A 26,040-nucleotide genomic window follows, 5' to 3' on the forward strand; every position below is an offset into this window, starting at 1 on the left:
GAAGGTTAACAGATCTGGTTCGCCCAGACTAGGAAGGTCCAAGACAATGCACCTTTTCATAGAGAATACCCTGCCAGTAGGGACCCACATCCAAATGTGGGGGAATGGAGGGTTGGTTTATCTTGAGCATCTTCACCATCTACATCTTTTGAAGTACCATAGGGAGCAAAGTGATCTCTTAAAGAACCAGGACCCAAAAGTATTTAGAGCTTTCCTTTACTCCTTGAACTCCACCAGTGCAGATCACATAGCACCAGTGGTTTGCTCTTGAGTTAAGGCTCTCTTCAGCAAGCTGACAGAGATGTTCTCTAAGTTTCACTTTCCAAAATGGTCTCAATATGTAGCCCCACACAGAGAACATTACACTAGTCTAGCCTTGAAATGACAGAGGCATGGATAGCTGTACTAAGCTTCACATAAAACCATCCAAGTTGCACTTGCCTTGTCAGGTGCAGACGGAAAGTGATCTTCTTTACAGATACAGTTGCCTGGGAATCCAGTAGCAGCCTAGGAATCTAACAATACCCCCAAATTGGGAAGTTGTTACGAATTGCAGCTCTTCTTCCTGCTACTGGTCTGCCCTGAGCCTCCCTTCCCAGTCTGCAGCCTCTTACCTCCTATGTGGTTACTACATGCGGGCAGGTTTGCTGGACAGTAGCACCAGGAGGAATCAGTGTTGGCATGTGCTGAGCACTACTCACAGGCAGGTTTGCGAGGCAGCAGTCAGAGAAGATAAAACCCAGCACCTTCCTTCCCTGGCTGCAGCCTTGAAAACCTCCCTGCAGGTGGCACCTTTCTTCCAGGATAGGTTGCTAATAAGTGGCACACTGTTGCTAACATCAGGGAGTAGCCGTGTTAGTCTGTATCCACAAAAACAACAAGGAGTCCGGTGGCACCTTAAAGACTAACAGATTTATTTGGGCACAAGCTTTTGTGGGTAAAAAACCACTTCAGATGCACCTGAAGAAGTGGTTTTTTACCCACAAAAGCTTATGCCCAAATAAATCTGTTATATCTTTAAGGTGCCACCAGACTCCTTGTTGTTCTTGTTGCTAACATCCAAATCCTATTAATACAAATGCTAATGGGATGGGATTGATTTCCAGTAAAACACTGCAATTAACCAGAAGTAGCTATTATCAGGATTACTATTAAGCAGAATCTAGTGTAGTTTAAAAAAAGGTTAAAGGGCATTTGACTATACCCTGTAAGGGAACATGTATTTAATAAGTGGCTCTTCAAGCCTACAGAGAAAGGTAAAAACGTAAGTCGACCTATATTAGGCCAGATTACAGCTACCACAGTAATTACTGCAGTGGTTAATGTCCATATTGCCCTTCCTCGCCAGGAGCACTTCCACTGACCTAAGAGGATCAGTGGGGGGAGCTTAGAGCTCAGGATCTTGCCTCCCTGCTCCCTGAAGAGAACCTCAGGGTCCCGGGGCAGCAACCTGGCTCCTGGCACAGGAGGACTTTTTTGTCAATTTCACAGCTCCAACATGGAGCCATGAAATTGACAAGAATGACAGCCAACAACCAATGTAAATAATGCACTGTCTACATAGACACTGCGTCGCCCTAACTACACAAACATCACCTCCATGAGAGACGTAGGGCTTGAGTTATGTTGGTGTAGGGCACTCACTTCGGCAGGAGCAAGGCTGCAGCGTATACACTGACACAGGTTGATATAAGCTGCCTTACGTTGGCCTAGCTGTGTACTATAGATCAGAGCTGAGTTATTCACTGAGCTCTACATTCAAGGAGTGGTCCTCTGCTTTACTTGTAGCTCCAAATTTGCAGTGTGTTGGGGAGGAGGGGAAGAACAAGACAGATCCAAGACACTGCAAACTTCCCTGGTCAAACTGCTTTCCCGACTTCTGTACATCCCCAAAGCATTGCAGATTAAATGCTTTTAAAACTACACCCTTTCAGAGCACTGAACTGATATACATTTAAAGTCCAGCAAATATTTCAAGTAATGTCTCTGCTCATTAATTATAAAGTAATAAAGTTCTGCAAGTTAGTGTCAATGCCTCGATTCCCAATCCTTTGATTCATATTAGGAATACGTTTATTCAAAAGATATTACTGACTGTAGATGCAGTCATTCACCTTTCCACCACTGTTTAATGTTATCTTGTCTCAAACAATAGATGTTGCTGGTTGATTCAAAGAATATTCCACTCCTCCTCTCTAAATTTTTACCAGTCTTTTTCAGGAAAGCACCCAGTGTTATACAATGGAGTGATCCATTTTGTTCCATATTCTGGACTGACATGCATCTCTGATAGCTGGTCATCCACTTATTTCTGCACCCTTAACAGCAACCTGGTCACCAGCTATTGTGGGATCAACAAAAGGTACTGAGCACTAAATACTTGTTCTCAGAGTCAGGCACAGCAAGGAGAAAACCAGGCATTTAATCAATCACTGGAAGCTAGACTACACATTAGAAGCGTTAACTAGCTCCCCACCACCCCCAAGGCTCACACATCACGTCAAGATGTCAAATCTTGATGATCCTATTATCCCTCAATAAGTCACCCAAGGTATGATCCTAAGGAATGGAGAAAAAAGCAAGCATCAAACAAGCTGTAAGTAACTTCACAGTAAATGTATGTGAGGAACTGTGCTAGAGTATGGGAGTTCTTGAAAGGTTCCATTCATCCTATGTCTTTCATAGGTCATCAAAAACAGATTTGCTGCTTAGTATTGGAGGCTTCTGCCAAGGTTGCTTTGAAGATGGAGCAAGTATTTCAAAGCATCAGCTGTCATCCTCTCAGGAGGGGAGATTTCAGCCCTGGAGTACTGACAGAACTATACTAGTTATCTGAATTTAGCCAGTTAGCTATCCTTCTCCCCTCAACGACATCATACTCACGCCTTCAATCAGTAAGCGGACAAGGGTCCTCCAAGGCACCCAGTGTACCAGTTACAAGACAAATAATTGGCTACTTATACAGCCTTTCTAAACCTAACACCTTTATACAACACCAACCCTTTGCACACTGCTTTACACAAGTTAAAGTGACATGGCTCTGCCTGAACACTTTACAACCTAAATTAGACAAACTTAGGACATGTGGGTAGGGAACAAAAAAAAACAAAAAAAACAAAAAAAGCAAATCAAAGCAAGAAAATAAACTATATTCTGATATTTATATAGCAAATGAGCTAAGGTAAGAAGGGAGGAGTAGACAGCACAGGAATGGAAGTCAGTGGACAATTAGGCAAAAAGTGGATTTAGGAGAGATTTGAAGGAGAGCAAGGATTCTTGGTGAACAGAAATGGAATGCCTTTCCAGGCATAGGGAACAGAGAGTGAATAAAAAGGAAGGCGGCAAGAAGCGAGTCGGCCAAGTGAAGTGGATAAGATGGGAGAAATGGAAGATAAAACTTTTTGTACTGATAAATTGGCAAGGCTCCAATCCAAGTTTTATTCTGAAAGATGGGGAGCCACTGATAGGGAGATGAGAGTTGGGGAGTCCAGGTGAGCGTGAGAGAATATGACATGAATGAGTTTTGGCAATAGGGGTCGGGGCTGGTTTTCAAAGCAATTAGATTTGTAGAGAACAAATCACAAGATAAGCTCAGTGCTGAGGTTGAGTGATCGGAAGTACAGTGGAGTGATCAATCACAGTCAAATCCAGGGGTGTGGGGAGAAGGTTAGGAGGAATGAGTCCAGTTTGTCATGTGTTTTGGAAAGCAGCAGGACAGCTATGAGGAAATAAAAAAACAGAAAGACACAAGCCTTAGGAAAGAGAAGTAACAGGTAGATTTGAGAAAATCCCATGTGAGCAGACAAGATCACTCAGGGCGAGGGGGAAGAAGGGAGCACTGGAGAACAAGAGAAAGAGGATCCAATGAAAGCAACACCAAAGGAAGGATAAGTGAACCAGGAAAGTAAAGAATCACAGAAGCCCAAGAAAGAAGATGATCTCCGGAGAACCGGGCAGCCGTCAGAGACAGCAGAGATTGATTATAGATAAGACACCTAGATTCAGAATAAGTCAGTGACTCATGAGGGGAGTTTCAACCAGAGTGGAGAAGGAGCAAACTAGAGGAGAGAGTTTGGAAGTGTGTTGTAAATACAGATCTATCAATGAAAACCAACTAAAAGTCACACTAAAAAGACACAGTATAAACCCAGATACAAGAGAAAACATCTTTGTGACAAGTCTCAGAGGTATAACTTGTGTCCTGAGAATGTTGTATATTCAATATGTAATGTTACCTTGGAGTGCTACAATGTAAGCATAAATTTGCAATAGGGAGGCAAGGAGATAATCTAGATACAAATCCATTCTAAGGAGATGATTCACAGGTACAGCCACAGATTTCTCTCTACACTTTTCTGAACTGCAAATGAGGCCTAAAACTTCAGTTTTGCCTAATTTTTTTTTTTAAAACCAGAAAGGTAGCTATAAACAAACCACATTGCATGGGCTACACATTGGAAGTTAGGTATGAATGGAATTCCACCTTACCTAGAAATGTATGAATGATAAACAGACTTAAATTACACCTAAATGGAAAAAAAAATTGAAAGGAACTGTCAGCATGAAAAAAAGTGAAATGTACAAAATTATACAGGAGGCAACAACTGCAACGTTCCGAGATAGCTTAAGACATGGTTCTGCAGAATACCACACTCCACAGGGCATGCTACTGAAGACAGATCTGCATCACCGCAAACATGTATGGCCACTGTAATTAAGAATACAGTAACTGGTATGATTCTCCCCTGAAGTATCTTTGACACCATTACTCCAGTACTAATAATTTTTAATTCTCAGCTCACCCATCATTGCCCTCCAGCTACTCTACTCTGTTCAGGAGAGCCATGAAAACGGAGTGTGAAATATTGTTTCTGCAAGTGCTACTCTTTCCCTATTCAAACAAATATTTCATCAAGAATACAAACTTCTTTTAATACTGTACTGACTATTGCCTTTTACAAGAGACAGGACTGATTCCCGGCATGGAGGCTAAAAGCATTTAATAGTAGACTCTGCATATTGTGATAAATTCTGGAAGGCTTCGTGTATCAGTACCATGATCTCAAATTGCAAGTTTTATATACTTATTGCCATTAAAGAAATGGCAAGATGCTACTTTAATAGCAAAATGAATAAAACAGTCTCCTCCCCTTTTCATTAACTTTAGTTGCTAACTGTCCAGGTGACTAAATTATGGCTGAAAACTGAGTAAAAAGGGGGAGCAGTGCCCATATCTCACTGAGTTTTAAACTAAACCTTATATTTTGTACTAGCTTTCAGCTTTTCTTCAGGTTAAACACAATGACATGATGGCAGTGTGTGGGATTCAGCAAGGCAACCACAATGGAAGGAGCAGAGTTACTATAGGAGAAAAGTAGATAGAGCTAGCAAACTAACTTGTCAAGGAAACTAATTCATTCTAAAACTAGACTTCAGCTGGTATAAGATTTCTACCTACACATCCTGTAAATTAATTTCTTTGGAAATATTTAAATATTCACCTTTAATTTTACACAGGAAGGTGGTAAAACATATCAATCACATCTGTTCCCCAGTGTAGGTAAGTGAGAAAGTTAACATGTCAAATAAAAACTATTACTTATGCAATTTATAACTTAAGGAAAATATTTAAGAAAATCTGCAGTTCAGAAGTTAACTCCCTTCACAATACAAAAAGTGTAAAAGAACAGGAATGAAGAGAATGATCACGACATAGTATCCTGATACGTTGTTCATGGTTACAGTTTGTACAATTCTAATGTACTACAAGTATATATGCCCAAATAAAAAAAACTAACCTTAGGATCACTCTCTGTATCCTCCTCTTCCTCTCCCTCCTCTTCACCTTCCAATTCCTATGATAAGAAGAGAGATTAACAAGAATTAAAATTAGATTAAAGCAACTGCTTACATTGCACAAAGCCAACTATACAGTGCCTTCTATTGCATTCCTGTGTGTGTGTCAGCTGTGAAAAATAAATCTACTTGGGTTGGATGAGACAACCAGTCATCTGGTCCAGAAAGTCTCATATGTCAGTGTGGATCTGAATGTAACATTCCTGTGGAAGTTACTGCAATTGCACAGGAAAAAGAAAAAAAATTAAAAAGTTGTGCCTGTAACACAATTCTGAGTTTTGTACTTCTGGAAAAACAGCTAGCGGATCTGTCTGATTTTGTTCCTCCATTTCAACCCTTATCTTATCTGTTTCTTCGAACAGTCATGTGCCCCACACACATGCTTCTTTACTACACCTGGATCCTTTCCGTTCCTCCTCTTGCACATGCCTAACCTCAAGTTGTAGTATCTTGATGGAGGCAGACAGGCTAGCTCTGTCACATCTGCTTTTACAAGAGTTAAAGCTTTTCACTGCAAAAAAAAAAAAAAAAACTAGGACTCCTGTGGAAGCAGGGGAAAAGGAGGCAGCATGATGTGACCTGCCAATGTCAAAGGAGGCCACCAGTCTAAGCATTCCAGTACTCGATTGGGTCATATTACCATGGCTTTGTTATGAAAAAAAAAAAAGTCTCAAGCACATCATGGTGAAAGGGGCAAAATTCAAATAAATAGTTAATATCTGTCAAAGGCAGTGATTTGTCCCCAATGTTGCTTTTATTTTCATTTTAGTGCAGAGATTTTGTATAGAGCCTATCACTATGTTTTTGCTCCAGAAACACTGGAAAAAATTGAGCACAATGGTTGCCATAATACAAAACTGCCTGTGAACCTAATTAAACCCTTTATAACAATTTTTAATTAAAAAGGATGTATTTAATTTCTGAGGACCAAGCCTCATCCCTAGAACAGTTAAAACAGACAGTTCACAAGTCTTGTCCAGTGTCCGTCCCCACAGCGTTTTAACTCGGATTGCATTTCCCATTAGCCTTCCTTACAGCCCAAGGTTTAACTTGATAAACAGGTACACAAAACATTTTTCAGTGCAATGCAATCTTCGCATCTGCCCACAAAACAATTTCAACATTAAGTCATGGTTAAAAAAAATGGAAGTGACAATCAATTACTCCTTTGTCAAATATTAAAGAGTTACAACTGTATTTTGACAGTGCAGCTCTGAGATATTGAACATAATTGGAATGTGTGCTTTTATGAAATATACCTATGGAAAAAATTAAAATCTGTATAGATTTTACAGTTGCTTAACATTAAGCTATAATGACTATTTTGTAGAGGAGTACGAACATGGCACTATGAAACACACACTTCCTTGTTTGTCCTATTTGGGGCTAGTTATTACTATTTCAGAAAGGAGAAAATGGATTAGTAATCTAAAATCGAGACAATAGGCATCTCACCTCCTCTTCTCCTTCCTCTCCTTCTTCAAACTAAAACAAAAATAAAACAGGTTTTCAGAATGTTTTATGCAATTAGCTAAAATAGACATAGCACATGCAAGCACTTAGAGTACCCTTCAGATAATCTCAAAATGCTTAATTTACCTTCTAAAGCACTAACCCCATTTTACAGGTGTGGATGGGGATACACAGAACTAAGTAATTTGCTTAAAGTCCTACACAGAGTTGGTAACAACAACAGAATTCTATAATCAATGTCTCCCAACTCCCAGTTTATCCCGTTCTCCCACTCATTGTAGCCTCTAAACAATGCTGCCTCCATGACAATTGCCATTTAATCTTATATCAAGAAGGGTGACACCAAATCCTGAATATAGCTTTTCAGACGACATGTGTAGTACAGTAAGATATGCAGTTTCACTCAGCTCAGCAAGACAATGATTGGGGTATAATCATTAAATTATACAGAGAATATACGTTTAAGTAAAGGACGAGCCACAAGCCCTACTTTTAATTTACAAATTGAACTCATGGAATAAATACAAATAATGAATATGCTTCTTGGATAACGTACATTTTTTAAACAAACTGAACATTCAAGCAGCATTAGGGAGAAACTTAAGAGCAAGAAATTTAACAAATAAAGGATGCTATTACCATCTTGTGACTAGTATATTTATACTAATGCAAGTTTAAGCAGTATACTGGTGTTCTTTTCTGCTGCGTTTTTCTGGGTATTCAGCATAAGTGATTTTACATTATTTTTTAATTCGGTTCTGTTTGAAGACAAGATACTACAAAAAATTCTCATTTCAAAGCAGTATTTAAAATTATTTGCCGAAACCAAACTGGTAAAGGCAATATAGTTTAGAAATACACACATCTTTAAAGAAAAAGGCCAATCCTTCCTTAGTCCAGAAGCTTTCTCTGCCTTGAGCTAGTGTTTTAAATGCTATATTTCCTGCTTCCTCCAAAAAAGTATGAAGTTGCCCACTCAAGGAAACCAAATTCTAGATGCTGTATTGCTTCAGAGGTCCAATTAAATGTGCAGCTACAGCTCAGCAAGCACAGTCATGGCCTGGATCAGTTCTGTGGGCTACACCAATAATAGGGATACTGTGGTTGTTGCCTTGTCCAAAAGAACCCCCTCTACCTGATTTCAGAAGTCCTAGGCAGTCAATGGAAGGTTTAAAAAAGAAAAAGGGGGAGGGGGCAATGTGACCCTATTCGGTGCATTCTCTCAGTGTATCCGATTCTGATGAGTAATTTATTCCACGCAAAGAAAAACCAATTCTGCTTTTTCATTTGTTTCATTTGAGAAAGTAATGGTATTACTATTTCAGCCACAAGTATAAAGACATACAAGATAGGTGAGCAATATACATACGTTATCATCATCCTCTATTGCTTCCCCAGTGAAATAAAGTACAGCACGAGGGACTATCCTTTCACGGAAGAAGTGCCCAATTTCAAAGTCTGTAGCTAAAGTAAACTCTGAATCTTCATCCTGTAAAGCAAGTCAATCAGATTTTAGAGAATTACTACTGGAAATGCAACACTATGCAGACATAATGCTGTTCATCATGATTCAGTGATATCCTGTGGCCAACGTGACCTCTTACCAAGAAGGGCTGTTGTAAAACAGATATTGGGGATGAAGTGGAAGAAATGGGCTACTGGGGAAAGTGCAGGGGCCAGTGAAGAAAGTATGTTATTTTAAATGAAGCTGTGGCTCAGATTTCTTATTAGGCAAAAGTCAGACTAATGGAGAAATTTGTGGTGATCACTGATGTATGCATCTGAGTAAAGCCTAGGAAGGGGAGCTTTAGGACAAAAATATTGTAAAGAGATTTCAAATCTTGTTAAAGTGAGACTTACCAATGACTCTCCATCCCCAGACACTACAAATAGAAAGAGGAAAAAAAATTTCATGTTACACTGAAAAACCCAGCCTATCTGGTTGTTCAAGCTTGCAGAATGCGCTATTAGAAGGTTTCTGTTCTTACATTAGAATTGTAAAGCCTGCAGGTACTGTTAGCATTACTGAAAGGAAAACAATTCAGTTTTAGTCCAAGACCTCATCTATACTACAGAGTTTTGTCGACAAAAGTCAGCTTTCGTCAACAAAACAGTGAAGGTGTACACAGTACAATGTTCCATCCACCAACAAAACTCTCCTGCTTTGTCAACAGATAAGGAAGCAACAAAGGAGGAGCAAGGAGGACATGTTTTGGGAGGTGCTCCAATCCTCAGAAGCCAAAAAACAAGAATGCAGGGCACAGAGAAAGGCTTTAGAAGAAAATTATAAAATAGCCAGGCAGAACAGAAAGGAGAGCCAGAAGCAAATTTTAATGGGCCAGGAGCAGATGATAAAAGTTATGGAGGAGAAAATGGAGATGTTGACGTCCCTAATCAAACTGCAAGCAGAATTTGTGTTTGCTCAGCCCCCCACACTGCAACAAACACAGAACTACTTTCCATGCCTTCCCCAACTCCTCCCACACATTCCTTGCAACTTCCCGACCTGCCTCAGTACGCCATTCACTCCCCCTCTTTGGACAGCTTCCAAAATTATTGCAACTTCACACAGCCATAAGAGCCTACAGTGCCCTTCATTTGTTTCTTCCTGACCACCAAGCCTTTTGTGTGTATTGTTAATTGGTATTTAATAAAAACACACTCTGAAAGATAACCAATCTTTATAAGTCTTCTATGCAGACTACAGACTAACACGGCTGTTACTCTGAAACCATACATGGTGGTTGCTGATGAAATTAATACACAGTGGCAATCTGATCATTTGCTGAGTATAAATTGTGGTTAGGAATTACCAAAATTTTCATGCAAGGCAGCAAGTTAAAGCATGGCAGAGTACTGTAGAAAAAGACATTATTGGAGCTCATTGTCAAAATGGTGCCTCAAAACCTTCCTGATTCGAATAGCCTCCAGTTGTGCCCTTGTAACAGCCTTGTTTAATGGCTGCTCAAAATCAGCTGCCGGGCGATCCACGTCCACACCAGGGGAACTTTTCACCCATAGTGTCACCAACATTATGGAGTACACAGCAAGCTGTACTCCTGGGGGAATTTTACACCAAAAAATTAAAAGTTCTGCACACAATATTTTACAATTCTGCATACTTTGTCAAAACACCACGCTATAATCATACCAGTTTCAATTATTTTGGTAATTTTTTTCAAAATACCTGTCAGCAAGTATGTCTGTAACAATACAGACAAAAAAGATTCAGGAAATGTTTGACAAATAGATTCCTTACTAGGCATATTAATATAGAACTGAGTAATAATTCATTTAAACTACAGTATAGAACCATATTTCCTGTACCCCTCAGAAGCACTGCAAAGGCTTCGGGGAAATCAGGGGTAACGGAGGAGCTGATGTACTATTGATGTACTCCAGCACAAGATGGTCCAGGGCCAAAATTGGGATGTGCGCGCCATCTATCACTCTGCCGCAGTTAGGGAATCCCATTACCAAAAACACATGTACTATTTCACGCACATTGCCAGGAGTCACAGTCCTTTGTAGCAGGATGCAATTAATGGCTCTGCACATTCATGATAATGCAACCCCAGCGGAGGACTTCCTGATTCCAAACTGATTTGTGACTGATCAGTAGCAGTCTGGAGTTGCCAGCTTCCACACAGCAACTGCCACACGCTTCTCCACTGAGTGGGCAGCTCTCATTTTGGTGTCCTTGAGTTGCCATGCTGGGGAGAGCTCTGCACACAGTTCCAGGATGGTGGCTTTCTGCATCCGGAAGTTCTACCGCTACTGCTCGTCATCCTAGACCTGTATAACAATGTGATCCCACCACCCAGTGCTTGTTTCCCAAGCCCAAAAGTTACTGTCCACCATGTGCAGCTGCTCTGTGAATGCCAAAAGTAATGTGTTCTTTCCATGGCACACAGCAGGTCAGGCACCTCTGATTCTTGTCCAGACTGGATGCTCATGATATACTGCATGACCAGCTGCAATGTGTTCATAACAGTGACCACAACAGTAGAGAGCAGTGCAGAATCCATCCTTTCAGACACAGATGGTGAGCACACAGTAAACGGGCTGTTAAAAAAATGCCGTGAAACGCAGTCAGGGACAGAAAAAACTACATCATAGGACATTGAGCCTGCATCCATGATGCACTGCAAACCATTCCGCCTTCCCACAACTCCTAGCTGCAGAAGGTGGCAAGTAGCACAGTGGAATAGCTACAAGAGAACTGCTCTCTTTGTCTATGTTAGAGCACCAACAGTGGATGCGCTCTCCCAACAGAAGGAACATTGTGCGAACATGCACAAGCGATGTAATACTGGTTTTTGATCATCTGCTTAACTTGCATTGACAAAACTCAGTAGTGTAGACAAGGCCTAAATCTAACCCATGTTAAATTCAATTTAAATGTCACTGCAAATCACATTATAATGAAGTTATAAAATTTAAATTCCTGCACTGCCATTCCTATGTGGTCACATCCAGATGTTTGCACAGGGAAATGTCACCTCTGTAGAAAGAACATTGGGTACTTATGGCATATGAAGACTCAAGATATACACTTTTCAACCAATGCCATCTATATTTTATCTCTGCATTAACACTAGACAAATTAAATAGCTTGATTTTGTTACCGCCCTACCGGAAAATTAAGATCTTTTCCAAGAAGTATTTATATACTGATATTAGCTACAAATTAAGGCCTCAATCCTGTGATTAATACTGAACAGGCAGAATCCTGCATCCACTAGAGCCTCATTGACGTGCAGCAAGAGTTCTCTTTGCATGAGCAGGGCTTAAGGTGCCTGTGTTTCAAAAGTGGAGAGACTGGTTATTTAATGAGACCAAATGCAAGCAACAGATGGTGCACTAGCTCCCACTCCAGAAGTGACAATTTGGTGTAAATCAATTCTCACTTGCACCTGGGGAGCATATGAAATGCCAACGTACTGCTCTTCAGAGTCTAAACTTTTGCCACTACTGTCTTTGTTCATAATGACTTCAGCAAGCCAACATGAAACCCTGCATGAAGTAATTAGTGTATTACTGCTATATCTAAATTTATATCTGCCTATAAATTAGGGCCGTCAAGAGATTAAAAAAATTAACCATGATTAATTGCACAGTTAAACAGAATACCATTTATTCATATATTTTTGGATTTTTTCTACATTTTCAAATATATTGATTTAAATTACAACACAGAATATAAAGTGTACAGTGCTCACTTTATTTTTTATTACAAATTGTGCTGTAAAAAAGATAGTATTTTTCAATTCACCTCATACAAGTACTGTAATGCAATCTCTTTATCATGAAAGTTGAATTTACAAATGTAGAATTATGTACAAAAAATAACTGCATTCAGAAATAAAACAATGTAAAACTTTAGCGCTTACAAGTCCACTCAGACTTACTTCTTATTCAGCCAATTGCTCAAACAAACCATTTGCAGGAGATAATGCTGCCCGCTTCTTGTTTACGTCACCTGAAAGTGGGAACAGGCATTCACATGGCACTGTTGTAGCTGGCGTGGCAAGGTATTTACGTAACAGATGCTCTAAAGATTCATATGTCCCTTCCTGCTTTAACCACCATTCCAGGGGACATGCGTCCATGCTGATGACTGGTTCTCCTCGATAACAATACAAAGCAGTGCAGACCAACACATGTTCACTTTCATCATCTGAGTTAGATGCCACCAGCAGAAGGTTGATTTTATTTTTGGTGGTTCAGGTTCTGTAGTTTCCACATTGGAGTGTTGCTCTAAGACTTCTGAAAGCATGCTCCAGACCACGTCCCTCTCAGATTCTGGAAGGCACCTCAGATTCTTAAAACTTGGGTCGAGTGTTGTAGTCATCTTTAGAAATCTCACCTTGGTACCTTCTTTGCATTTTGTCAAATCTGCAGTGAAAGTGTTGTTAAAACGAACAACATGTGCTGGGTCATCATCCGAGACTGCTATAACATGAAATATATGGTACAATGCAGGTAAAACAGAGCAGGAGACATACTATTCTCCCCCAAGGAGTTCAGTTAAAATTTAATTAGTGCATAGTTTTTTTTAAATGAGCATCATCAGCATGGAAGCATGTCCTCTGGAATGGTGGCCAAAGCATGAAGGGGCATACGAGTGGTTAGCATATCTGGCAGGTAAAAATAGTTTGCAGTGCCAGTTACAAAAGTGCCATGCAAATGCCTGTTCTCACTTTCAGGTGACATTGTAAATAAGAAACCGGCAGCAGTATCTCCCATAAATGTAAACAAACTTGTTTGGCTGAACGAGAAGTAGGACTGAGTGGACCTGTAGGCTCTAAAGTTTTAGATTGTTTTGTTTTTGAGTGCAGTTATGTAACAAAAAAAAAAATCTACATTTGTAAATTGCACTTTCACAATAAAGAGATTGCACTACACTACTTGTATGAAGTGAACTGAAAAATTACTATTTTATCATTTTTACAGAGCAAATATTTGTAATAAAAATAGTGAGCACTGTACACTTTGTATTGTGTTGTAACTGAAATCAATATATTTGAAAACGTAGAAAAAATCCAAAAATATTTGAATAAATTTCAATTTGTATTCTATTGTTTAACAGTGCGATTAAAACTGATTAATCGATAAAAAATTAATCGTGATTAAAAAAATAAATTGTGTGAGTTAACTGCGATTGACAGCCATACTATAAATATACTTACACACATTCCACGTGCAAGTATTTTCTATTCCAGACATGAACTATGTATTATGAATAGGCATGGCAGAATTCACGTTTAATTTTCTTTGTATAATTGAAGATGTTTATTTTTAAGATTCCTCCCCCCCAAATTTTATTGAGTTAGATTTTCAGTGGCACAAAAATTATAGGGATCACCACCACATATGAAAATATGTATTAAATCTCCTTAAAATCAAATGCTAAGAAGTTCAAGCAGTTTTTTTTTTTAAAAAAAAAACTTTGCCTATTTGTAAATTTCAATCGGTGAAAATAAATGGTTTTCATTAGTTTGTGTTAACACTCTGAAATCCACATTTACTGACAAAAATCCAATCCTTCCAAGCCTAATTATGAAAGACTTGGAGAGACTATACAACATGTGCTGGTGCTACCAAGGGGTTAACCAGGCAGTTTACAAAAGGAGACATGTCTACCAAAAAAAAAACAACTTATGACTATTTTGATCAGTGCATCATCTGAGAAGTGTTTCATCATGTGAACTTCATAAACTCACATATTTAAAGAGAAGGTTGGAGGTTGCCATCGGAGACCAATCTCAGATGGTTGGACTCTTATTTACAATCGAGTTAAGTATAGTTTAAAATATTAAACAAGTTTTTTTTTTTTTAAATACCTTCCAACTTTAGCAGTCTGCAGCATTAGGAGAACATGTGAGAATTATGCACACACTGTATTAAGCAAAATGTGTGCCATTTTCTTTGACCTTACAGCTCACCAGTATCAGTTTGCCAGCACCAAGATTTGTAAGGCATTTGAAGGAGCCACATATTTACTCCAGACAGACAGAATACACACTGGTATAACTTGCAGGAGGAATTTCTCTATGCTAATACAGTTCAAACCATCTTGAATGACATAACAGTATGTAGTGGCCAAACCTGCAGCCCAGGCTAAATCCTCTTTGCATCATAACAGCACAAGTGAAACTTAAGTTATTGAGCCACTGGGAATATTCCTATCATAGGGAAATCCTCTAAAGCCAGCTAGCTCTACACCAGGTGGTCCTGCTCCAGAGGCAAGTTTGGGACAAGTGGTGATGTAGCTGGAGTGTGTTCCAGCAACCCTGGGGTCAGCAAAATGGTCTCCAAAGCACCATTCCAGCCAGCATAAGTTTGACCCCTGTTGCAATCTAGAGAAGCCACAGGGGTGCTAATGTGGTCTTTGGATACCCCCAGGGTTCAAAGTAGAAAAGTAACACAATGCCAAATCTGCACTGCTTTTCAGATTATGGAGCTCTGGCATGCCAAAGAATCTAGCCCACTATATTTATATCCTCCCCAACATCCCAAATCCAGCTACAACTCAGGCAATTTGTGATTGTCTTGTTTGAAGAAAGTGGATGTTTATATAAAAATAAAATAATGTTTGGTGGCATTACTATTTATATCCTACATAATGTGATACCTACTTATGAAAAGCCCCATATAAAGAGCAAGGTATTATTACTCTTATTACTATGGAGGTTTCAAGGTATACAAATAGGTGTTCTAAAATATCAAATAGAGACCAAAAAAGAATGCACATAACATACATTAGGATATGGCAGTCACAGGTATGTATTTTATCTCTCTGTATGGCAGATAAACATAACTGCAGAAAACCCCCTGGTGCAAACAGGGCTTACTACCCAGAAAAGGGAAAAGAGCACAAGGCCTCTTGAAGTGCACTAGCAATTTTGCTTAATTTGGTCAGATTAGCACTTGGATACAATGATAGGCACTACAGCAAACCCTAACATAATTACAGGGTGAACAGGATGTAACTACTGAAGACTTAAGTGAGATCAGTCTATTGAACCAAGATTAGATGTAATGTGTGAAGATTTCACATCCAGAATAGAAGTATGGAGCCACCCTGTGGTAAGAAGTAAAATATCCTTAAACTAGTAATATTAAGAACATGGGCCAGGCACAATATGCTAACAAAAGGAGTCCTGTCTACACTGTTCTTCAGCTAATAATTCCCTGTAGAATTAGCTGATTGCTAAATGAGTTACTCTAGCTATAGTTATAGTCAAAGCAAAATCTGAGTTTAGTTATTAGCAAATAACAGCTTTTTCAGGCTGATAAATAGCACTTGTTTCAGGCTCCAGATATTTACAGCGTCAAAAGTAGAGTGACAACACCCAGTCTGTTTCAGTACTCTAAAACTCCCCCAATATAAATCCCACTGCTTAGGACTGATAAATATCTTCAAATGAGTGGCTAACTGTTACCACAGTCACATCATAAAGGCAGATTAACAGATAGCCTAAATATAGCCACCGTGAAGAAACTACTTTTGTAAAAACAGTTTGGGTAACTGCAAAAATCCAGGTATTTTTTGCTGCTCAAACAAGCTTACCTTTTATGGGGCTGAAGAAGTTAAAAAAAGAGTCATTGGGTACTTGTTTGGTAATTGTTCGAACTGTGCCTCGACCCTTGTGTTTCTGCTTCTTCTTGATTGTTTTAACTGTAACATTTTTTCCTTTCTTCCATTCAATAGTACACCTAAAAACAGCACAAGGAATAAAGGCTTTAATGCAAAAAGACATTTGGGGGAAGACGGGAAATAAGGCGTTTAGTGCAATAAAAATCGAGGCATAGATAATTGAGACTGCTTTACAAAATGCTAAACCTATTTTGAACATATTGAATTTATTAATGTTGTAGTTACAAGGACTAATGTTTAGTGTACAAACCAACATTTTCTTAAATGCAGGAGCCAAATATCTGTTCACACCTTTTTGCACAATTCTGTCAATGAAAAGAAGCTATAAACTTTCTGCATCTGGCCAGGTATTTCGTTTTTGTAAGGGAATCCCTAGGTGCTGTCAGGGAATCCCTAGGTGGAGAAGTGGGGGCATGGCCAGAGTGTCACTATGCTCCTGGCACATCCCCTTTGAGCTGCAGGCAGCCAAGCATAAATTAAAAGACAGTTCAATATCTGCTCATACCAGGGATCAGAGTAGTCCCATTGCCCCAAGAATCAGGGAACTGTGAAGGAGAGACAGCCATATTTACAGTCCCCTGCCCTAGTCATGTGCAAAGCACAGCTTGGACTAAACAACCAAAGAACTGAGCCCAATGTATACTAAACGAGAAACTGCTTGCTGTTCCGGTCCTTGCTGCCAGAACGTCACCTGACTTGGTTCTCACTGCACCTCAAGTGAGAGGCTATACCTAGATGAAGTTTAGTCATGACTACTGGTACCACTGAATGAACTGCAGCATAAACAGTTCTGTCCTAACTGAAACAAACCCTTAATTAAAGAAGGCTGCTTGGCACACTTAGCCAACAGTTCAGTGGCCAAAAACATCTTGTTCCACAGATGGTCTCACAGAACAATTTGATAATTAGCTGTTGACATGGATAGGGTCAATGAAAACAATTGCTTTCTTGCTCTACTGATCCCAGTAATTAAGCGTGGGATCCATGAATGTACTTAGGCACCTAAACCCCTGACTCAGGCTATGTCTACAGTACTGCGGTAAGTCAACCTAAGTTACACTACTCCAGCTACGTGAGTAACGTAGCTGAGGTCGACTTACTGTGGTGTCTACACAGCACTGGGTTGATGGGAGACGCTCTCCCGTTGACTTACCTTACACTCCCTTCATTCCTGGAGGAGTACTGGCAGAGCGCTCTCCAGTCAACTCCATCGATTTAGCGGGTCTTCACTAGACCCACTAAATCAGCCCCCAGTGCATTGACTGCAGCAGCGTTGCAGCGCTACCCTAGGTAGTGTAGACATAGCCTTAGACACCTAGTCTCCCATTTCAGCACCCAAGTTCCAGTTCTGGCTCCACTGCGATCCACAAAACTGCCATCAAATCCTGTAGGCACCTAAGCTGATTCGGTGCCTATGTTTTTCAGAGTCAAAAGTTTCCTACTGCATATATTCTTGCCTGTGAGCATGCACACTGACGTCTTCCTTTAGGTGTCCAGACACCCAACTCCCACCTAAGTCCCAGAATGATTCACAAACAGGGGAAGACAGGTGTTCAGCTGCTTAAATCATGTGTAGAGCCTGATCCAGTAGGCAAGCTCAGATGTCACCTACCAGATTGGACTCCATTCAAAATCCAGCTGCACGACGATGAAGGAGGAGTGGTGCCCCCTTAGAACTTTTAGTCCAGCAGATAAGAGCACTCACCTGGGATGTGAGAGACCCACTTCAATTCCCCACTTTCTACCAGAGAGTGGGAGAAAGGATCTGAACAGAGAGGTCTCCCACCTCTCATGAGAGTGCTCTAGCCATTGACCTATGGGATATTCTGAAATGAAACACCTTCCTGTTGAAGCTGTTGCACTCTGAATAAATAAGGAAAGGGTTATTGGAGCAGGGGGCCTGGACCCAGGATCTTCCACCTTCCATGTAGATGTCCTAACCACTGGCATAAAGCATCCCTCCTACTTTCTCTTTTTTCCCCACCAGGGGACCCCTGCATCAACTGTTTCCAAATACAAATGTTTGCTTGCAATATTCTGAACACTTGAGGCACGCTGGCAGGGTGCCTTGGTTTCAGCACACTTGTCAACATACCTCAATCTTCCATGCACCGTGTCAAAAAAGACTTAGAGGATAGCTCATACATGACTAGGTTTGGAAGGATTACATTTTTATTAGTAAATATTGATTTTGCTGCACACACAAACTGAGAAAAAAAATTGCCATTGAAAAATTACAGATAGCCAAAGTAAGAAAATGCTACTTGAGAACTCCGAGTTGGATTTAAGGATATTTAATTTGTGTATTTTGACACTGACGTTGACAATTTTTGCATTAATAGTTATAAAGCTTTAACTTTTTGAATCTCAGCATCCACTGTTAACTTATTGTCTGACCCCCACATTGTCTGATCCGCCCCCTAATTTCCAACCACCGAAAATTTAAATTCATAAGAATCAGGAAAAGATGCTTAAAAATAAATATCCAATTTTTTTAAAATATATAAAAATCAAGTTCTGCCAGGCCTACACGTGACTATTGAAAAGTTTTTTGCTGAACTTCAAGAATGCTAATTTAATGCCAATTGTGATTGTAGTGTTTGTGAGGCCGGCAAATGCCCAATAAGGACTAGACCGAGACCAGCCATTAACTTTGAACCAAAACAACTTTTAGCCACTACCTTCCTGGACTGAATTTGAAAGACTTGTATCCTCACTACTAATCCCTTGAACAGGAGAGGCACAGTTTTAAATGCATATTATATTACATTTGCACAGAATAAAACTGTTAGAGTTCACTATCTATACTACCAGCTTCATGCTTTCATCCACAAGATTTTTTCCTAGTATCCACCATTACTAAGATAATGAAAATAGAGTCCGGGAGAATACAGACTAGAAGCTCCAAAAATATTTTTAAAACAAAGATTTTCCTTACCCCTCACAATCAACTATTTCAGGGCCTTCAAATGAAAAGGGATCAGTCTTGTCTGGCTCTGACTTCATCTTGTAGGTTTTTGTCAGGACTGAATTAGTAAAGTAGTCATTGGGCTCGAAGTAGAACTCTAATGAGAAAGACTAAAAGAAAGGTCCATTATTGTTTTAAACTATACCCGACTTTAAAAAAAACAAACAAACACCAAAAACAGTACGATGACCAAATTCTGAACAAATACAGGTAAGAGGAAATTGAAAGAGCATGTGTTAAATACATATCTACTGACTACAGTAATGATTTTTTAAAGTACAATAATTAACAGAAATAGACTTGGATAATACTTTGATCCTCTTTTTAAGAGGAACAGGGGTTGCATCTTACTAAGTTTGTAAAACTAAAAAGGTGAGGGGGAGACTTATAAACTCCGCAGAGTTTACACAAACTCAGCCTTGGCTCTAAAAGTCAAGCTAGACTATCTGCCCCTAGTGAGGACTAGAGGTGGGGGGGAGGGGCGGGACATGTTGGCAAGTAGTAAACTTGCCAGAAAATGCCTTGTGGAGGGACACAATCCACAAATTCAGGTTTAATTAATTTAATAGTTGTGGCTGAAAAAAAAAGTGGGCATGAAGGAATGGAATCTTAAAAAAAATCAAAACTCTTCATTAAGAAACAAAAAACATTTTTGTATTTTATTTAAAATTTTTTTAAAAAAATTGCAAACACTTATACAACCCCACTGAATACTCATGTTACATGGGATAACTGATGGCCATTTTGCCAGCAAAAATCTTACTATTGTTGATTTGTGAGAACATTTGCAGGGCTGGCAGTGTTGTGCAACTAGAAACAGATCTGAAATGGAATTAGACAACAATGGAATGCCAACACCCTTCCCTCCTCCAGAAAAAAAAAAAAGTTAGTTTTCAGAAAAATACTACAGAATTAAGAAATCCAGATATATAAAAAAATAAGAATGAAGTTATAGCAATACTATTTTGTATGGCATCATTACATCTCTCTTCAGGATAACAGCTCAGAGCAATATATTAAAATGTTCTTTGACATGCGTATAGTTTGAAACCTTCTCCAATTTATTTAGAAAACCACTTACTGAAGTGATATTCTGAAAGTGAATCACTGTAGCTTGAGAGCATAGCACCTAGCTACAGGATCCTGACAGTTAAGACTGGAAGACAATCTCCCCTACAAAATGTGACTAATTTTGCTAAATATTGAAGACTAAGATTTATTGAGGTCATTTGTGGGCAAGATGTATCTGACATATTTAAAATAAACTGAACAGAACAAGTTATAGCATGAACATGACTCCTCAGTATCAAGGTTTGATTATATTCCTTTAAAAATTGCCTTTCTTGAACTGCAGCAACTATGCTAAGGTCACATTTGGTCCAAAACAAAAATTACAGATAATTCCATTAGTTAGTTTGCAGCTTATGCCTCTGAAGCAGAGAAACTGTTTTATTAGAATCTGGTAATTCATAACATACTTAGGCAGTGAGTACTTTCTGCAATAAAAAAATCCCAAGTATTGAAGTTACACACAATGCTGTTACTATTACATATTAGTGAGTCATTTTTCAGAAAGTCACTATTATAAAAGACCAGAGAGCAGTTTTCCTGTAAAGTGGGTAAGAGTTTCAGTGTCTTTTTATGAAGTTTGTCCCAAAGCTAGAAGAGACATTGAGTTTGTCAGTCTTCTATTATTGGATTTAATGTAGCACTGGAATGGAACCCATTACCAGGAAGATACTGTCAACAGGTTACGAACAGTGCAAATGGCAAGAAAAGAAACTAATTGGTAAAATCTGACCAGCCCTAAAAACCAAGTGTAATTGCAATTTTGTTTAAGCTATTTTAAACCACAGAAAATTAAGCTGAGTGACAGTATGACATTATCTGCAGAACAGAAGAGTTTTTATTAATATTCTCTGAACTACACTTTAAAGAAGTTTTATTTGGATAAAAAAATCAGAACCCTTTAAAGGGTTTGCTTCTGTGGTCAAACACAACCCACCAAGTTTGGGATCTCCTGGTTGTATCTTAGGTTGGCAGGCAACAGACCATTGTGCATTTGGTATTGTATGCCCCTCTGTGACAAACTCACTTGGCATGCATCTTGGACCACTCTCCCTGCTTTGAGAGCACTTTAAGTCTCTCGCTAAAGTTATTAGCGTTGTCTGCCTCAATGGCTACTCCTTCCCTTATATTTTACTCCCTCAATTAGTTTGAGCTATTGTTTTATTTTACAGAGCCGGGGCACCTCACAGAATGAAGTCAAATTATTCTCCAACTCTTTTAATCATTAAAGCTTTTAGGAAAGTCCATCTTTTTTCCTACTTGTCCTGCAACGAAACAAGTAGGGTATACACAGACACACACACACCTTTTATCATGGACAACTGCACTGTCACAACACTCAACAATATAAACAGTCACACAATGAAGTGTGAAGAGAGGCTGTGAATAGAAGTTAAAATATTTGAGGAAAAAAATTACAGACTAAAGTCAGTTTGCATGGATTAAAAAACCCAATGGAGTAATTTATTCGACAAACATCCCAGTGTAGCATTTTCAAGCCACAGTAACGTATTAATGCATGAGAACCAGAAAGAAGTTTACTCTGTGGTAGCTGAGAGAAAACAAGATTACTTGTAAATCTGATTTTTCTAAAAATATTCTGACAGGACCCCTAGTCTCAGCTACCTAACAAAACAATGTCAGCTCTAAGCTCTTAGGGTTTTTTCATTTAAGAGCAGTGATAGTAGGTGGAGCATTTGCAAGGCCCTCTACTGGCCAGCCTGAGCCAGCATGAGTTTGACCATTACCCTTAGAATACTGTAGTCAGTTTCAACTTTGCAGGAAGAAAGCTTCCTCCCTGCCATCCATCCCCTTACAAAAAATGTAAAAAGAGGGTCAACGTGCAAAAACCAACAACATCGTCAAGAGGTCTGAAGGGACATGAGCAAGAATCTTGTCAGAATACTTTCAAAAAAAGCAGTTACAGGCAAGTACTTTTGCCTTCTCTAAAGAAGATACTCCAGGAATGAAATTCAGAGGGATGGAAAGAAACTTCAGGGAGATTGTGGTCTCCTCCACTCCATCCCACAAAAGATTTTTTTTTTTTTTTTTACACCACACACACTAACAGACAACAAATAGGCCAGGGGTTCTCAAACTGTGGGTCGGGACCTCAAAGTGGGTCACGAGCCCATATTAATGGGGTCGCCAGAGCTGGCTTAGATTTGCTGGGGCCAAAGCCGAAGACCAAGCACAACCACCCAGGGCCAAAGCCAAAAGGGCATCAGCCCTGGATTACGGGGCTCAGGTTACAGGCCCCCCGCCTGGAGCGGAAGACCTCGGGCTTCAGCTTTGGCGCTAGGGTACTGGGGCTTGGACTTTGGCCCTTCCTATTCAGGATGGTGAGGCTTGGATGGTCTCGGGCTTCGGTCCCTTCTGGAGTCGCGTAGTAATTTTTCTTGTCAGAAGGGGGTCGCAGTGCAATGAAATTTGAGAACCCCTGAACTAGGCCAGCCAGTGATGCCTGAATAGGTATTTTAAAAACACACACAGAACAGAGACCTCCCCAAAATATCCAGGATAACACAGGTAGCCTGAAGGATGTACCAGTTAAACAACAAAAAACAAACAACAAAAACCACACACTCATGAGATGGTTAGCCACTTTAAGTAAGCGACACCCTGAAAGAATAGGAATTCCACAGTACAGAAATCCAAACAAGTACAAAAACAAGTTATGGGGTGTTAAGGCACCAAAATGGGATTTCCTTATGGAAACTGAATGCAAGCAATCATGTTTTGCAAATGTTGCTGCCTTGCAGATGTCCATGACAAATATCTTTGAGGCAAGCAGTGCTTGATTCAAAAGAGGATTGGCATGACCTACTGTCAAGGCAATGACTTCTATTATAATAAAAAGAAAAGGAGTACATGTGGCACCTTACTCTCGTTACAGTGTGTATGGTAACACCCATTGTTTCATGTTCTCTGTGTATATAAGTCTCCCCACTGTATTTTCCACTGAATGCATCCGACGAAGTGAGCTGTAGCTCACGAAAGCTTGTGCTCAAATAAATTTGTTAGTCTCTAAGGTGCCACAAGTACTCCTTTTCTTTTTGTGAATACAGACTAACACGGCTGCTACTCTGAAACCTATTATAATAAACTGTCTCAAATTGTAGATTTACAGTTGAAGTCCATGAATACTCTCTGGTGTACTTGCCAATACTCTGGCTTCCTGATAACCTAGATGTTTTAAAGTTCAGTCATGATGAGCCAGACATACTGATTTAAGTTAATTTCTGAAGGTAAGCACCAAATGATTCCCTGTGTGTGCTCATTTATAAACTCCACTAGTAGTTTAGCTTTTTGCTTCCACAGATAAGATTGCACTAAAAGCTTGACAAAACTGTAAAAAAAGTGAAGTCAGAGTACACATCTATGCAGCAGCTAGGAGGTATAATTCCCAGCTCAGGTAGACTTAAGCATGCTAGCTCTGCTTAAGCTAGAAACAACAAATAGCAATGTGGCCATGGGTTGCAGCTCAGGCTAACCACACAAAGTATGACTGCAGCAGGTTGAGTGGGACTACTTAAATGGGTAACAAACTGCTGTGGCCACCCAGCTATTTTAGGCATTAGCATGAGCTTAGCTAGTGTGTATGTATGTCTATTTGAGCTGGGAATCACTTCTCCCAGCTGCTGTGTTGATATTAACTCTAAGTGTATATTTATATGGAAAAAAAATATTTCTAAGTGCAGTTTAAAAAATATATAAAAAAGTGAAATCTTTCATTCAAAATTTTGTATTTTTCCATCTCTACCATATTTTTCATTAATGCTTTAAATTAACAACTTAAGTCACATTGATTTCCATTTTTTATTTTGGGGAAGGTATAGTTTTTCTAATGTGATGAACAGTACCCATGATTCTTTTTGAACAACATTCACTAAATATGGCATAAGTAGCTGTTTCAATTTTTCAATACAAAAATTAGTTCACTCTTTTTAAACCTAAGTAAAGGGGCAACAAGAGGAGATAGAAGAGAGCTGAAGGTGATGATAAAGACTGACTAGACTACAAGACAAAGGGCAAGAAAAACGACTACAAATCTGTGCTAAGAACCTGAAGCTTGGAATCTTTAGTCAGAGCAGTATACCCCATGTCTTCACACTGATGGCTGTACGCAGGGAGAGATCAAAGATATTGAACCATCGCCCATCACTACTGTGTGCTATTTAAAAAAAAAAAAAAAACCACACAAAGACAAAACACCACACAAAAAAACAAACAAACCAAAAAAAAAAACAAACAAACAATACGTACCATAGGCTGTCCAGGTTCAGAAAATTTCACTTTAATATCCTGCAGGTGTTTTAAGATTGGTTCATCATATTCCTAAACAGAAAGGGAAAAAAGTTTGAGTAGGCAGTATTTTGAAAAGCAAATTTTAATCTAAATTAGCTCACTTCAGAGCAGTGAGCTATGTAGAACCTAGTAATTTGACCACAAGTTTGTGATAAATTTGAAATTCAGATCCAAGTTCTCTGAAGTTAGTTTAGAACTGTCATTTGCCAAATTCTCATTTGTTGAAATCTGTCATCTTATCTTTGAAGTTAAAGTTGCCATCTCCTGGGGTAGCATGTGACTGAAAATTAAACTTCTTGGAAGATGAAAAATCCAATTACTACTTCCACTGCGAAGCAGAGGCATGACATGACAGATGTATAAAAATGACTGGTTTTAGGGGATTATTCCAAAATATTAACAGAAAGTTAATAGGATAAATTGTATAAGGGCAGAATGCAACAAAATGTATCAAATATACAAATACAGTCCAATACAGGGAGGCACAGCTGGGCACAGCCTCCCCTAACCGGCCCTCCATACAATTTCCGAAACCCAATGTGGCCCTCAAGCCAAAAAAAAGTTTGCCCGCCCTGACCTAAACCTTTATGAAATAAAGTGGCAAAAACGTATGGGAATAATTGTTTTGTGAGTAGAATGTGAATATATGCTCTAATGGATGCAGAACTAATTGCAATACCAGTTTCCAAACAGCTTAGATCTTATTTATCAAAAACTTTCACTTAGTAACAAAGAACCAGGTAAAGGATTCGCAAGAACTGCAAGCTCTTGGTTACTCACATCTTCCTCAAGTATCATCTAGTAATTGGGGAAAAAAGCAGGTGAAGTTAGCTTTTTCAAATTGAATTAGCTTACCTGTACTAATTCACTTAGCATATCTACATTTCTAAAGATTGTAAACCAGAAGTCTGGAATTCCTTTGGGATTTGACTCTTCTGCTGCGGCTGCTGCTTCTTTCTCTTCTATTACTACTTTGTTTTTGAGGTCTCCCTATGAAGTAAACATAGAAGAAAAGCACAAACTCTCCATAAATTAAGAGCCTTCCTCACTTAGTATAAAAAACTACAGTAGAACCTCAGAGTTACAAACTGACCAGTCAATCACACACCTCATTTGGAACCAAAAGTAAGCAATCAGGCAGCAGCGTGCGTACACATGCATGCACCAGCAAATACAGTACAGTACTGTTTAAACAAACTACTAA

The 26,040-nt window shown here is 39.3% G+C and overlaps 1 protein-coding gene and 1 non-coding gene across 4 annotated transcripts in view; both read right to left on the bottom strand.

The window, feature by feature from the left end:
• Positions 1–26,040, bottom strand: part of NAP1L4 (nucleosome assembly protein 1 like 4) — a 56,314-nt gene that overhangs the window by 3,602 nt on the left and 26,672 nt on the right. For 2 of the 3 annotated variants that reach the window (XM_043547990.1, XM_037899651.2), the window contains exons 7-14: positions 25,692–25,826; positions 24,795–24,866; positions 19,431–19,570; positions 16,406–16,551; positions 9,190–9,212; positions 8,699–8,818; positions 7,312–7,341; positions 5,799–5,855 (exon numbers count right to left, since the gene is read on the bottom strand). In XM_043547990.1, coding sequence (XP_043403925.1) covers positions 5,799–5,855; positions 7,312–7,341; positions 8,699–8,818; positions 9,190–9,212; positions 16,406–16,551; positions 19,431–19,570; positions 24,795–24,866; positions 25,692–25,826 — 723 coding nt within the window. Of the gene's footprint in view, positions 1–4,488; positions 4,527–5,798; positions 5,856–7,311; positions 7,342–8,698; positions 8,819–9,189; positions 9,213–16,405; positions 16,552–19,430; positions 19,571–24,794; positions 24,867–25,691; positions 25,827–26,040 lie in introns of all 3 variants that reach the window. The other variant, XM_043547991.1, reaches the window with a different exon arrangement.
• Positions 21,107–21,226, bottom strand: LOC114020230. The gene has a single exon (XR_003565083.1). It is a non-coding gene; the product is annotated as a small nucleolar RNA SNORA54 (small nucleolar RNA).

The sequence above is a fragment of the Chelonia mydas genome, chromosome 6, assembly GCF_015237465.2.
Source record: "Chelonia mydas isolate rCheMyd1 chromosome 6, rCheMyd1.pri.v2, whole genome shotgun sequence".
In the NCBI taxonomy this organism is placed as follows: domain Eukaryota; kingdom Metazoa; phylum Chordata; order Testudines; family Cheloniidae; genus Chelonia; species Chelonia mydas.